The 15624-nt window shown below is 38.0% G+C and overlaps 2 protein-coding genes across 2 annotated transcripts; both read right to left on the reverse strand.

Moving 5' to 3' along the window:
* Positions 1–3645: 3645 nt before the first annotated feature.
* LOC144072600 (uncharacterized) lies at positions 3646–7072 on the reverse strand. The gene is made up of 5 exons (XM_077597720.1): positions 6027–7072; positions 5512–5763; positions 5097–5375; positions 4656–4934; positions 3646–4570 (listed from the first exon to the last, which is right to left on the reverse strand). The coding sequence occupies exons 1-5, from the start codon at positions 6163–6165 to the stop codon at positions 4488–4490; spliced, it is 1032 nt and encodes a 343-aa protein (XP_077453846.1). The 5' UTR covers positions 6166–7072; the 3' UTR covers positions 3646–4487.
* A 7-nt stretch (positions 7073–7079) lies between these two features.
* Positions 7080–11541, reverse strand: LOC144072599 (cell adhesion molecule CEACAM8-like). Its single transcript, XM_077597719.1, has 8 exons — positions 11426–11541; positions 10798–11130; positions 10349–10627; positions 8775–9029; positions 8577–8685; positions 8368–8414; positions 8230–8282; positions 7080–7632 (listed from the first exon to the last, which is right to left on the reverse strand). Exons 1-8 carry the CDS (start codon positions 11469–11471, stop codon positions 7414–7416), a joined length of 1341 nt encoding a protein of 446 aa, XP_077453845.1. The 5' UTR covers positions 11472–11541; the 3' UTR covers positions 7080–7413.
* Positions 11542–15624: the final 4083 nt, after the last annotated feature.

A 15624-nucleotide genomic window follows, 5' to 3' on the forward strand; every position in this document is an offset into this window, starting at 1 on the left:
AACATTGATTATTTTGGTGTTTAACTAATGAAAAAGAAATTCGTAAAACCGGTTGGTGAAAACATGGTTAATAAAAGTTGAATAAATTTGTGCTCTTGATGATCTTTGGGAGCCATTTGATAAAAATATGAATAATCTTGCATTGTTTTGCGGCTTTGATTCAAAGTAAAAAGATTGAATAGGGTTACTGCATCATATCCTTTTTGGATACAGCTGCTTTTTCTGCTCTGTCGCATTTGATACCGAAATGAAACCACCTTGGTCCACCCTCACCTGTTTGCCATGTTTGTGGTTGCGACAGTCACTTTATGTACACTTTCAAAAGCGTGTCTACCAGGTAAATGTTGCATCAACGGGACCATGTGACATGACAAGAAGGAAAACATAATACTACATTTGTTAAACATTATGAAAAATGGAAGTATATCTAATACTTTCCATAGGTTTTTTTATTTTGAGGATTACAAACAGAAAAAATTAAGGCTGCAAGAGCCGCCATTGTTTACTTTTCTTCTTCTTTTAACCACGTTGAAATTAAAGCAAAAGTGTATATACGTCCAGAAAAAAACCTACAATTTTCAGACTATAAGTCACATTAGGCAGAAAAATGCACCACGAGGAAAATAAGACAAGTAGTCATTGTTTTAATACAGCACTGAATTGTCTTTGCCGGCCATTTGACACCCCTGAGACAAACTCTCTTTTAAGTGTCTCAACCAAATTTAGGAGCAAAATTAAGGCAGGTGATTCATATTATGATTACAATATGTTTTTTGGACGTTTCCAGTTTTAGGAAAGTGCACCTCAATTTAGAAATGATTGTACTATATTGGCTTAGGTGTCCCTAACTGTTGAGTGTATATTCGGGGAAAGCTTTAACATTAGAAACAATGCTCTCTTATAATTATCTATTACATTGTATAACATTTTTTTTTTACCAAGTATGGTCAAAAGGACTCCCAATCCATTTCAATCATACGGGAAATGTACTCTGTTTCAAAGTTGACAAGTGTGACTCTAGGGATGGCAGACAAATTATTATGTAACTGGACAGGCATTTTATTGTTTATAATGACAATATAGAAACGTTGTACCAGAATTATTTCTAAATAAAGAATTAAATGGCATCAAAAGATTAAGTCAAAAGGACAAGTGACGCATGATGCCAACTAGTCAAATCTTATGTCACTATTAGCACTCAGCTTTTCACCAGATACTAATTAAAATTAAATCCTTTGTTGTACTATCACTTCAATTTATTTAGTTTTTTTCAATTAATTTATCACAATCATTTATTTAGTTATCATTAAAATACTAAAACATATTTACTAAGCCTTTAAAGTAGTACTACCTGTAAGCGTGTCTAGTTATGATTTCCTATAACCCAAGAAGCTATACTGTATTTGTGTTTAAGATTCACAACTTAAACTGAAACATAAAAACATTAGATAATATTTTAAGGTTATTTTATATAACACCATGAAAAACCACCTGCCCAGACTGCCTGTAATGATTACCTGCATTGTTATGATAGAGGAATTGATCCAAATAGAGCGTAACGATACAAGACAGGTGAGTTGATAGTCGATACCAGTATGCGTGGCGACCGAAAGTCTCACATGAGAGAAAAGGGCAATGCGAGCCAAAACAAAGAACAAAATCCTGGTTGTCAGTACAAATACTGTATCAGATGCAATCCTATCTGTCAAGAGTAATAGGATGATTGAGTTATTAAAATAGAAATCGTCAGTGTGTAGAAGCTTGACTGCAATTTTTTTAAACACCACAAGACATGTATAAATCAATACTATTCTAAAAGGGATGTTGACTTTCCACATTTGTAATTATTTTCATAGATATTTGGATAGATATTTGGATCGATATTTGGATCGATATTTGGATCGATATTTGGATCGATATTTGGATCGATATTTGGATCGATATCTGGATCGATATTTGGATCGATATCTGGGTCGATATTTGGATAGATATCTGGATAGATATCTGGAAAAATATTTGGATAAATATTTGGATAAATATTTGGATAAATATTTGGATAAATATTTCGATAAATTATTTTCATACATATTTTGATACATATGTTGATAAATATTTTGATACATATTTTGATAAATATTTTGATAAATATTTTGATAAATATTTTGATAAATATTTTGATAAATATTTTGATAAATATTTTGATAAATATTTTGATAAACATTGTGATAATTTATTTAACTAAATTTATCTAATTGTTCCGAGCATCCAAAAGAGGAATTTGCCTATGGCATATTTAATGAGGCCTCTACAGTGTCTGCTCTCTCATGTCAACTCGTTCTAGTCAAATATGTAATGAACAACTCACAACGGCTCACTGTCGGGCAATCATTGGCAAATAATGCTTCTTGGTGAGTCTTTTTAAATTCCCTTTGCACCTCCGGTGTTAAAAAGTAGGCAATTTATAGAAGATTTTCCAATACTAGCCAGTAAAGATCCAATTTCCTTGTTAAAAATAATGCTAGATGTGGTGCACATACAAGATAATACAAAAACCATAACATACTGTAAAGGGTACACGGTCGATTGGTCGCCGGTCTTTTGGTCGCCGATCTTTTGGTCGCCCGGAAGGTAAGTGATAATTACCATTCAAATCGTTGCTCAAATTCCCTAAATACAAACTGCGAATGACTATTTAGTCATATTTAATGCCCTAGTAATTATTTGGCTAAAGAAAAGCTCAAAATTTCCCGGACTTTTATTGTTTTTTGTTGGAGAACTTGTTAAGACCCTGACTGATGTAGCTTCTTAAAGGGACAACGCATGTACATACAAACTCTTATACACTCACACGTCGGCTCAGTGAAACTGCTCATGGCCATTGTTGGCTTTTATTGATGCGTAGACCGTGTTGATTTACCTTGTTTTGTCGCCGGTCTTTTGGTCGCCGGTCTTTTGGTCGCCCGTTGTCGCAGTCGGGGCGACCAAAAGACCGCGACCAAAAGACCGGCGACCAAAAGACCGGCGACCAAAAGACCGACGACCAAAAGACCGGCGACCAAAAGACCGGCGACCAATCGACCGCACACACTGTAGAGCAGGGGAGGCCAAGTTCGGTTCTCGAGAGCCCCTATCCAGTCTGTTTTCCATACCTCCCTCCTCTAGAACACCTGAATCAAATGATCAACTCATCTGCAAGCGGTCCAGAAGCTTGATAACAATCCCGATGATTTTTATTCAGCTGTGTTGGTGGAGGGAGACATGGAAAACAGACTGGATAGGGACTCTCGAGGACTGGATCTGGCCACCCCTGCTGTAGAGTGAGTCCATAGAAATGCTTATTAATGTCATTCCTGTAATCACTGTGAATTATTATTTTATTTTAGATGCCAACAATTTTTCCTACGTTTAGGTGTGGCTGTTTTTGTTAAACACGTCATCTGGGATTATCTTGTTAAATAGTTCAAATGTTTAAATACTCCACTGAAAATAGATTTTTTTGGACACACCTAAACTCAAATACTACAGCAAGTCTTTAAAAATAACTTAATCATTGTCTAACTTTTATAGCTAAAATCCTTACGGGAGAGGGCATGATAATCTATATGTAAATACAGGTCGATATGAGGTGCTTGTTAAGGTGTCAAGGCAAACCGGAGGCCTTTGTCTCCCTCCCCTGTTTGCTTTGTCTGATTCACACATCTTGAATATCATAAGTGCCAGGAAAAAAAAATGAGTCAATGAGGCATCGGATGTGTACTGAATTTTCCAGATGTACGTCACAATGGCCCCTATTACGCGGCTGGTGAATCAATAACACAGGTTGGTCAAAGGTTGGAATTGGCTTTGACAAAGTGTTACAATACTAAATTCATAGTAGCCACCCAATGGGCAGTTTATCAGCATGCGACAATCGATAATGTTTATCAGTCTCTAAATACAATTAAGCATTGAGGACAGATTCATTAACCAATTAATAGAACTCATTCAAAAATGTGCTCAAAACTGGAGGTAATTTTGTTTTGGCTTTGTTTCTCTTTGAAAACGTGTGAAAGACGATGTAGTGCAGGGGTCTCCAATTTTTTTTGTCTGAGGGGCACTTTCATAACAATCAAAGGATGCAAAGGCCAACATGAAATTCTTCCACTTTCATTTTTAAAAAAGAGGATGTTACGTGTTTCAGGAAAGAAAATGTATATTATACACATTAAATATGCTCCAACAAAACTTTGACTCTTAAAAAGCGGTGTGGAAAATAAATGAATGAATGTAAATTTTTAAAATGAATGTATCATGACTCTTTGGCTATCCTTGACGACGATAGATGCCCAATCCATTTTGACTGGGACAGCTGGCAGCAAGGGTCTGATTGGATAGCCACTTTTAAGCCTTTATGTTACATAAAATGTCTCCTCGAAAGCGAGTAAGTCACTGAAGCAAAAAAAAAAAGAAATACAATGTATGAACAATCATTACTTAAGTAACAGTGATCAGTAATGAACCAATACCAGTGATAGGCCAAACATCAAGATAGATAATCTATTCAACTGTGAGGAACCAGAGACTGGGATACCTGTGGAGGAATAGAAGTTACATTAAATATTTTATTCATCAATATCTGAGCTGAAAGACAAAAACCAACAGATAGGATTTGGTACCTTTGACTTCCACCATTTTGGTGACCTTGGCTGACCATCCAGCTGCAACGTTTTCTACAAGGCAGGTGAAATTTTGGAAAGTTCCAGGCACAACGGGGATCCACGAGAGCTGGTTTCGATGCACGGAGACGTAGCTGGCCAGGGGGAAACCACCCTCGAATGGCCACCTCACGGTGCACTCCACGTCCAAGATACACGTCATTAAGCAGGTGTACGTGGCTAGTCTTCCCGGGAATGCAACATCGTCTCCACTGATGCTTACGTTCCACGGAGTGTCAACTGAACAACCAAAAATGTTATGTTAATATAAGATACATCAGAGAAGATTCTAATGATAATTGTTTTAAACTCATTTCTATTAGTTGACAAGTGAACAAAGAAAAGCAAAAAGAATCAAATGTATTGAAAATACTACAACATATTAGAACTTAAGTTACTCACGTTTTAATAGGTAGCCCAGACTCAAAACACGATTGTAGCTCAGGTTGGTCTCACATTGGTAGAATCCGCTATCGTATGGTAGCAGTGAGTGAAAATGGAGTGTGTTATTGCGGAGAAGATGCATATGGTCCTGCACCAGCTGCTGTCCATCCTTATACCAGACAACTGGCCTTGCAGAGCTGAAGAGAGGTTGGAGTTCATCAATGTGACAGATGAGGTCCAAGGACTTGTTCATGAACGGTATAGCACCGGGAGGACTGATTTGTACTGAAACTGGATCTGGAAATGGAAATTATGATCAGCGAAAGCACCTGGTAAACCTGGAGAAAACCAATTAAGGCATGCATAAAGGTTCAGGGGAATCACTACAGTGCTTCAACAGCATACTGCAGATGACAAGCTTTGCAGGACTCACTTTCGATTTCCAAAACAGTTTTGGTGGTGGTGCTTACGCCAGAATTTCTTAAGGTGCACTGCAACGTCATTGACGGGTACGTTCCATCTGGTGTCCAGTTGAGCGTGCTCCCGTAGAACTCACGATCCATTAAGGACCAGGTGTATGTGCAGTTTGTGAAGCAGTTGGACGAGCATGTGAACGTGGTGTTTGATCCGGCTGTCACTGTGCCACGCCAGCTGATTTTTAAGTTGAATGCTGACGTCTGCATACCTGCATGTGGGGGAGATGAAGAATGGAAAGGATTGTCAGAATAAACCTTTTTCTTTAATCCAATGCTTTACATTTATTAAGTACAAATGTTGTATTTTTTATTCAGTATGTTACATTTGCATGCAATATTTTAGAGAAGCGTCTTTTCAAACATTCTTGAGATATTTAACTTTTACTAATGTAAAAAAAAAAACATAATCGATTTTAATTGTACACTTATTTTCAGTGAATACAAGAATTTGATAGAATAGATACCCTCTTACCATTCAGCACCAGCAGCAAAACAATGTAAACGACCATCTTCCAACTAATTATCTTTGAGTTGTGGTTGCGGAGTTCCAACAGAAATGAGTCTTTTTTATGGTAGGGATCGCTATATAAACAAATATGACACTTGGTCATTGGCTACAGCGATGTACTAAAGGGTTTTTCCCCCGAGGTGTGACGATAAACCAAAAAAATCCAGAATGTTGCAATAGATAACGGGAGATTTCAAGGTGTCCAACAATCTTTTAACATGACTTAATACCAATGTGGTATTTTACGCAGTTTTATGTTAAATGACAGTTGCAGCCATTCCTTTTCGATTTATTGCTGTATTGCTCCATTTCTGCTGCACTAAAACACCCAGGACTTTGAATTTCCCAACACCTGCTTCCCTGTTCTTTGGAAATGATCAAGTTTGTTTTGACACAATTTGTGAATAGAAGTTACCAATTCACTAAGTTTACATGAACACAATTGTTACCCACCATATCTTACCCAAGTGTTTACGAACGCATCAGAATAAGTTAAAGTGACGAACCAATGGCATCCATTGTCACGTGGTCTTTTCACCTGGGCCGAACCCACCAGTATTGCGAAACACAATTTTATGAATCACCCCAGTATTGCGTACAAAGTTTAAATTACTGCTGCTGTGATGATTATTATGCTCATACTTCGAAAGTGGAGTGGAAAAGTTGGCCAGGATGTCAATACAAGTACATGAACACAATCTGAAATTTTTCAAAATATTTTAAAATGCATAACATTCCTTTGGGTCAGATAAAAACATTTATGCTCAGCATACAATACATAGAAATCGAAGGCTATATTGTTGATTACAGAACACTTATTTTTTCCAGGGCTTAGAGATAATATGAAAAAGCATTTTCTATCCTATTAAGGTAAGCACAGATTCAGTATTCACTAAAGATGTTACTTTCTGCAAATTCAATAATTTGACATTTTGGAAGTGTCGTCCCAACAAAGGACAAAATAATCACTCTTTGAATTGAATTGAATTTGGCATTCCACCTCTTTTGTAACATTTTTGTCAAAGAATCTGGTAAAATTCACATGTAGTCTACCAAACTATCAAATTTTGATGCGTGCGCATCCTGTGTTTGTTAACAAACAATCTATCTTTACATATTCTGTCAAGAAATGTAAAGGCATAAAACTGAAAGTTGCCAGTAATACATATCAGGTGTGAAATTGTAAAAAAAAAGCCAAGTCATACTTACTCAGTCAACAAACAATCAAGCCCCATTTTCCTTGATAATAAAAATGAATGATTAACATGCACATTGTCAATGCAAACACTAGCTTTCATTAGCATGCCATTAAGGAACGGTGATAGCATGCCACATTGTTGACAGAGCTCCACTATGACTGGTTGCTATGAACCGGAGCACTGACTTGGGCTTCATTGGCTTTAAGCTGCTGATGGGTTCGGCTCTTCATTCGCTGGACATGGGCTTCATAAGAAGGTGGCCCGTTGCTCACCTTGATCTCGGCGTATTCTGTATGTTTATCCTGGACCTTCAGCTGGACCCTTCCATTGTCCATCAAGTAAAACTGACCCAGTTTTGAATAGTTCGTGTCCTGGTTGAAAGATGAAATGGATAAATGGATAACCACAAGAACCCACTTCCCACAACAGATACAAATAGATTACAATGTTATATTGGTTGGGAAGATGTACTTCCACTTCAAAACAACTGTTAGTTATGTAGGTTCTGCTTGGTTCAAAGATTTACAAGGAGGTTGTTTGTCCAAAAAGCCCTGAGAAAAATGTTCACAAACTTGTCAGTCTTAACTCCATGTGATCTTAATTGTACCTTTTCTCTTGTTCTGTCTTCTCCTGTCTTACATAGCCACAAAATATCATTAGAAAGCTGCACGAATTTGAACCACTCACAAGCTGCGAAATTGCTGTACCAAAGCAATAACGAACTAAAAGTTTGACAATCAATTGTGCATTTGACCCAAAACTCAGCAGCTCGGTAAATTGCCAGAACTGCTATATAACAAATGTTATTACGCTGCCTACTATGATATTAAAAGTCTGAAGGACTGTAGTTTTAGACTAGCATCGAGTAAATTTTAGCAATGCTCTAATGACCAACCTCTATATTTTTCTGTATTTGTCAAATCTATTTCTCAGTCTGTCAGTGTCCATTATTTATTTATTTTTTATACCTCATCTTTTATTTCTGCTGTGGTCTCCTGGACTTCATCTCCTGCAGAAAAATCTAATTCAACAATGTTAGATTCAATTGATTCCAATGCATTAGATATAAACACAATTTTATTGAATTATTCTTATTGTATACTTGCCTGTCCTGGTTGAGGTATTTTTGCTAGGGTTATTCTTTATCTGTTTCCTGTGTTGCGACATTGTATTGTCATGTATGAATGCACTGTTAATGCTGCGTCCATGAAAATCAGTTGCACCTTATATTTTCTTTATACATCTAAAGAGGCATAACTAATATGTTGGATAATTCTAGCTTCGCAGGAAGCTTACTAGTTATGATAATACTTACCGGTTGTGATAAATGTAGTAGCCGCCACCACTAACTGCTGCGCACACGATCAAACACGCCACTAATATACCGGCGATGCAACCACCTGAACATGGATTAACTGGTTCATCTGTGGAGGCACACAAAAAGGAATCTCATATCATATTTGCTATGAGTCAACGTTCCAAATGCACTTTATAAATCTATGCTTCCGTTTACCTGTTACATTCAACATGTGGACTGCAGATACAGTTTTCCCAGTTATGTTATTTGATGCACTACAGATATAGCTTCCGCTGTCCGAAAAGTAAACGTTGGTTTTGACCAAGGTTGAAGAATTGTGTAACTTTGTCTGGTTCGGTGATGTCCATATATAATTGGCCAATGGGACAGAGTCAGCAAAGCAGATTAATGTTAATGTTTGCTTTACATTTATTTGGCTCTGTCCCATGATTTGGACAGAGTCAGGCCCATCTGCAAAACAAAGCAATGTTAAATTGGAAACGTTAATACATTGTAATCGATGCAAGGTAAAACGTATAAAGTGCAACACAATCTGTTTTGGAGTGCAATTTAATAATCCTCTTCATATTTTGGGTTAATATTATGGGGAAAAAAAGCACCCAAATAGCAAAACTACTCCCCTGACTAATGTTTTGGGAGATTTGCTAATGTCCCAGTATTTGTATGTTAAAGAAATTACATGAAAAGCAACAATAAGGCAAACAAAAAACAAAACACACCAAATTGAAATCCTTCTAAATGTACCATGTAACATGTACACATTTCATGTCTGTCTATCTTAGATGATGCCAGTGGTGGTTGTCACCATTTACTTACAGTTAACAAGTATGTCATATGTTACTTCTTCATTGTTAATTTGTACAGGTGCACAGTCAAACGCTTATTTTTGTGTCAAAGTATTAGTGGTCTGATGCTATAGCAATAGTACTGTCAGATTTTCAAAAATGAAGAAGTGGCCACTTATGCAACTGCTTTAAGGTGTTGCAACCTGTCCATGCATTTCCTCCCTTGAGACACTTTCACAGACAAACAACAAAACATTTTCGGATTTTACGATAGAAAACGGCGCACAGTTCGGGCTGGTTCTCTCCAACACCCCCAAAATATTTTCGTACCATATTTAAACAGTATATTTTGTGTGTGGAGAGAAAGCGCCTCAAAATGTCCGCACTCTTTCTAAAAAAATATTGGCCTGCTAGTTAAGTTAGCTGGCCATGAATGTGAAAAGAAAGGATCCGGAGTGTAGTTAGTGATCCCAATCAAACTGTCGCGTTTTGTTGTGTGTTTTGGGTGGATGTGTGTGTGTGTTTTCCTCATGTGTGCTGTCTGGGTGATTGTTGTGTGCGTTTTGCCTCGTGTCCCTCAGGGGTCCCCTTCCCTTATGTGGCCAGGTTTGTGTGATTGGTAATCAGCCCCTGTGTGTGTATTAAAACCCCTGTGTATAACATGCATGGTGTGGGAGCATCACCTAGTGTCTCGTGTTTCCTACTCCACGTAAATCATATTTTTGCCTCATCGGTGTGCGTCTTGCCCTGTTTAGTTGCCATTTTGTCCCCGTGTTTATTATTTTTGTGTGGTTGCTTCGTCATTACAACCCAAAGTTGTCCACCAGCACTTTCCTGCATCCTGGGTTCTCTATCACTACGCACCCGAGGCGAAGCATGACACAAACAAACAAAAAAGCTTTTGTAGTGTGTCTGTTAATGGCTGTACAATGTTTTAAACCCAAGGTTTTAGTGGGTGATAGACATATAAAGAGAGATCCTTACAGCTGACAGAAAGATGCACCGGTTCACTGGTAGCCTCGTTGATAGCATTGGACACCCGGCATTTGAACGAGCCATTGTCGTATCGGGTCACCGGGGCAAGAATTAGTGTAGCGTTTCCGTCTGTGAGCTGAACTGTGTCGCCTTCCAAGATCACGGTGCTGCCGTTCAACCACTGGAACGATGGGGATGATCCAAACGAAGAGCAGGATAGATGGACAGTGCTGTTAAACTCCACAAGGTCTGTGCTATTGACCTTTAATGTTACATTGGAGACTGGAACTGTGGGTGCAAAATATTGATAAAAATCAATGAAAATTGTAGAGAGATTATCTGCTTGTTATGGAGGGTGGTTGGTGTTGGGCTCAGGGTTGGGATTAAGGTTACATGTACGAAAATCAATATATACTGATCATCAGTTCAGGTGCTAAACACATGAAATATCTGCTTACCAAGTGTTCGCAGTGTGGTAGTTCCGGTGAGTTGGTTGCCCCCATCCGTGATGATGAGAACTTTGTAACCTCCGCTATCATTGAGAGCCAGTTTACTGAGCTCCAGAGACCCGGTCTGAGTGAAGAGTGTGATCCTGTCTTTAAAGTTTGAATTGGTTACATTTATAGTTGTGGCCGTTATAATGGCTATTTCCTCTCCCTCAATGATTAATGTCCAAGTCACCGCGAAGAATGGCTTTGTTGTGGGAGGCACTGTGGTGTTGAACCTCACCGAGCCTCCCACGGCTACAATCAGAGGTCCGTCTGGCAACACACCAGTTCCTGCAGTGAAACCTGAAAGATGGATTTAAAAAAAAAAAAATCAGATGATCTTATCATACAAATATCCACTCTTCAGTAAAGTTTACATGGCAAAACATTGTTACATGTATGTTTGTCCAGTCCAGCCACTGAAGTACATACTCATTAAACTAGCTCACTTTCTTGCACTTTGACTGGATTGCTCAATCAACACTGAAGATTTAAAAAAAAAAGTTAAAGTTGGAACTTATTTCAAATATGTTTCTATTACATAATTTAACAAACACTAGTCATTTTTCAAAAAATTCTCATAAGGAGTCAGATTTACCTGTAAAAGCCACAGAGATGATACAAATTACTGTCCATGTGTCCATTTAATCTTTCTGACAATTGTACAACTTGAAGAACTTCACATTTACCAGGCTTCAAGTAGCTCTACAAATTCTTTCTTCCGTCTTTCTACTATCTTGCAAGTGCATTGTCACAGCCCATGAAAATTTAAGCAATAAATTAATACGGAAGCTGTTGGTCACATTTTCAAAAGTGTCACAGCAATGCCCTCTTGTGTTTATGCTTTGGTCATTACAAAGGTACAAACAAGGATATGTAAATCATGCTATACTACTGTACGTATTTCATACCTGTCAACCTCTGCCGATAACTGCCCTTATAAATGATTATGATTCCCCTTACAAACCCCCCAAAAACCTTACAAACACCGTACTGGGGGTTTGTAAGGGGAATCATAATCATTTATAAGGGCAGTTATCGGCAGAGGTTGACAGGTATGGTATTTATATACTGTATGATATGTATCCATCCATCCATTACACTTGTCAGAGTTGCGGTACTGTTATTAATTTTCAAAAACAACTATAAAGACTCTGCGATCGGCTGGCCACCGATTCAGGGTGTCCCCCGCCTTTGGCCCGGAGTCAGCTGGGATAGGCTCCAGCACCCCCCGTGTCCCTAATGAGGATAAAGCGGTTCAGAAAATGAGACGAGAACTATAAAGACTAACATAATAATAATTAAAAAAAAAACATTAATGTCAGTTTGTTAGAACTTGTTTTACTAATAGGAAGACAGGGGCAGGGGTGGATAGTGGGAAATGAAATCAGAGGCCACTCTATATTTTTGCTGGTTCCTCAAAGAATGTTTCTTGGGCTCATCTAGATTTCCACCATTCCTCATTCCTCTTCACTTGGTGTAAATTTAGGTATCTGTCGAATTAACCCTTTATCAGACTGCCCTCTCTTTTCGTGGCTTATGCACCGCTTATAAAGTTCTTTTCAATGACAAAGTTGAAACTATTCGGATTTGCCCGCTCTTGGACATTTTAGGCCTTTCTACACGTCTACTGCACTAATATGCTTGTTGGTGGTCAACTCAAGTGATGTCAAATGATTAACAAAAAAAAATGGACAAATTACATTTTTTCCCCCTTTTAATTCTGATAGGCCCTTTTTGGTTTTGGACCCCTGAGTTTCAGCCCACTTAGTCTGTTGAATAAGGCAGCTTGGGGACATGGCAAAAGCATGAAATATTGTGTCTAAATCAGTAATGGATAAGATAGTTCTTATCTTTGCAATATTGCGGAAATGGAAAAATACAGCTTCAGTGATATTCTTAAAGAACAATTGAAAAGGAAGGGCTGGGTCAATGTTTTTTTCTGTTTCACTTTGAGCACCGGCAATAGTATTGTATCCTTAAACATAAGCTTGTGTCTAGGTGGGTCAGTAATCAACATATCAGTTTTTTTAAATTACCGGACATAGTACATTCAGGGTTTTAGTTTTAAGAGCACGTTTTATCGTTGGGTGTTGTTGCCATACCAATGAAAGTTAATGTTTTTATGACGGATACTGTCACGCGGCAGTGGGCTAAATAATAAAGCAGGGGTGGCGAACAAGTTAGACACAAAGAGCAAAAATGTTAAACTGTTAGAGTCAAAGAGCCACAGAGATGATTGGCTGTCCATTACGTCAGAATAAGCATAAAAAATCTAATCTGCAAAATTATTTTTTAAATAAAAATTCTCATCTCATTTTCTGAACCGCTTCATCCTCCTTAAGGTCGCGGGGGGTGCCGGAGCCTATCCCAGCTGACTTCGGGCCAGAGGCGGTGGACACCCTGAATCGGTGGCCAGCCAATCGCAGGGCACAAGGAGACGGACGCACATGCACACTCACACCCATTCTTAGGGCCAATTTAGAGTGTCCAATCAGCCTGTTTCTGGAATGTGGGAGGAAACCAGAGTACCCGGAGGAAACCCGCGCAGACCTAGGGAGAACATGCAAACTCCACACAGGTGGGGTGACCTGGATTTGAACTCAGGACCCCCGAGCTGTGCGTCTGACACGCTAACCACTCACGCCACCAAATATAATGTATTATTTGTTTAGAAGGGCCCTGATGAATTTGAGTTTGTTTTAAGAGAGAGAAATAATAAGAGAAACATGACACGAGGCAAAGAGCCACAGTCCATACAAAATATAAGAAGCAAGAGCCGCATTCATTTTGGCCGGGAGTCACATGCGGCTCGAGAGCCGCCACACCTGCAATAGAGTGTAAAAGGTGATCACTTTGGCACACTGCACGTCACACCTCACAATATTCGAAGGTCACATTACCATAAATTAAAGGGTGCGCTCCATCTTAGAGATTAGATTTAAACCATAATTACGTTAATAATTAAGCATGCTGAGTAGAGAATTTTTATGATCATGCTTTCGTTTTTGCCGATAATCTGTAAAGCACTCTTCACATTCCTGCATCACCTGGGGAAGTACACTTACAAGTAACACCACAAAATTCAAGTCTCGGTGGTCCTCTGAATTACAGTCAGTATTTGTATTTAACACTTCCAGGCTGTAAAACAGGGAGTCCGATGCTAAGTGAGCAGTCCTTCTTGTGTTACCTGCCTGTCTGTCTGTCTGTATAACTATTATCGATCCTTCCATTAAGCCATCCACCATCAATCCAACAAAATAGCTTCATTTGGACAATGGTTTGCAAAGTCTAAATGTCACTGGGACCGATGTTAAACAAAAAAAAACAGTGCCACATTATTGGTTTTATTTCGATTTATGAAGCGTGTCTTGCGCTCGTCAAAATCTTACGCACCCAAAATTAAAATGTTGTCCAACATAAAATGAAAATGACATCAGGAGCTGTGATATTTTGTATATCTAATGATTTACAGTCGTTAAAGGAGCTATACTGCAAACAGGAGCAAAAAATTGAAGAGCACAACCTTTGGACTGCCATATAAGCCTTTTTGTAATGTACTTTGGGTGAATTTGGCCCTAGTCTGCATAAAAAAATACTTTAATGCAATGACAGGAATGTGAGGGCTTACTTACTCAACATTTAAGCACACGAGCAAAGAAATATTTGGTAATGCATTAACAGCATCCACATTTCATCAATCAGATGATTTCATTCCTCCATCCATTTTGATATCAATTACCGGCAAACAGATGTACGCACATACTGAACAATGTAGGATGAGCATGTCAACTGTATTCATATTCCAAATCTCATTTTACTATATATAAACATAATATAGGAAAACTGAAAAATACAGCACCTGTCGAGAAGTTAATAAATTTTGGCCTCTGTTGTCAATTTTTTTTGTACTTACTCAATGCATATTCTTAGCTTGTGTCTGATTTTGTCATGACTCATTTGATATTCAGTTTTTGCTGTTGGCTTATTTCATTGGTACACCACATAGTCAATCTGGACTGTTTTTGGAAGAGACAAATAACCGATCTTGTTTTTGGCAATTTTAACCTAAACCTCAACAATCTTTCATTGTTCCTTAGTGGAATGTATGTACTAACCTTTGCTCCTCACTATCCATCGAATGTACAATGTTACAGCAGCCACCCTCCACCAATATCAGGTGGGTCCATAAACATTTATCAACACTGATAAGATGCATCTAGAATTGTTACTTTCTTGTATGAATAATTAACCCCTAACCAAAAAGAAACACTACTAAAGTGGCAAAAACTCAAACTCAACAACCTGTTGTGTGTCAATTTCAAATATGATGGAAAACCTAATTAATTACATTTGAAAAAGTGGAAGATATACAAGTATCCTGATTAAATAGAAAACTAATTCATTATTATATATTATAAAATTTTAATCATTCCTTGCATCCAATAAAACCCGGGTTAACTATTTAAGCAAAACCATTCAAAACAATGAATGGGCATGAATATGGAAATGGGAGCCTTTCAAAAATACTCCCTTTTTGTGCATGAACATATCAGAATAGTTTATTTTATTGAGTCGCGCTACTAAAATAAAGATTACATTTTTCAAATGTATTCACCTGAATCCAAGTACATCATTATAAATATTAAAGACTCATGTTGGAATAAAAAAAATTGCACAGAACTACATAACTATTGAAATTGACAGTCAATGTAGTAACATGCTCCTCCCCTTTAACGGTCGTCTTAACATTGCCTCCCGTCTAAAATCGCTTATTGATGCTTGGTTTCTACCGAC

Source organism: Stigmatopora argus, chromosome 4, assembly GCF_051989625.1.
Source record: "Stigmatopora argus isolate UIUO_Sarg chromosome 4, RoL_Sarg_1.0, whole genome shotgun sequence".
In the NCBI taxonomy this organism is placed as follows: domain Eukaryota; kingdom Metazoa; phylum Chordata; class Actinopteri; order Syngnathiformes; family Syngnathidae; genus Stigmatopora; species Stigmatopora argus.

Excerpts from the sequence above, each read along its gene's own strand:
- LOC144072600 (XM_077597720.1), bottom strand. The coding sequence starts at position 6,165 with ATGACCAAGTGTCATATTTGTTTATATAGCGATCCCTACCATAAAAAA. Across the intron at positions 5,764-6,026 it reads TTTGCTGCTGGTGCTGAATG|GTATGCAGACGTCAGCATTC; the intron begins GTAAGAGGGTAT and ends CCCCACATGCAG. Across the intron at positions 4,935-5,096 it reads TCTGGGCTACCTATTAAAAC|TTGACACTCCGTGGAACGTA; the intron begins GTGAGTAACTTA and ends TTGGTTGTTCAG.
- LOC144072599 (XM_077597719.1), bottom strand. The coding sequence starts at position 11,471 with ATGGACACATGGACAGTAATTTGTATCATCTCTGTGGCTTTTACAG. Across the intron at positions 11,131-11,425 it reads CATCTCTGTGGCTTTTACAG|GTTTCACTGCAGGAACTGGT; the intron begins GTAAATCTGACT and ends TCCATCTTTCAG. Across the intron at positions 8,415-8,576 it reads TACTACATTTATCACAACCG|GAAACAGATAAAGAATAACC; the intron begins GTAAGTATTATC and ends GTCGCAACACAG.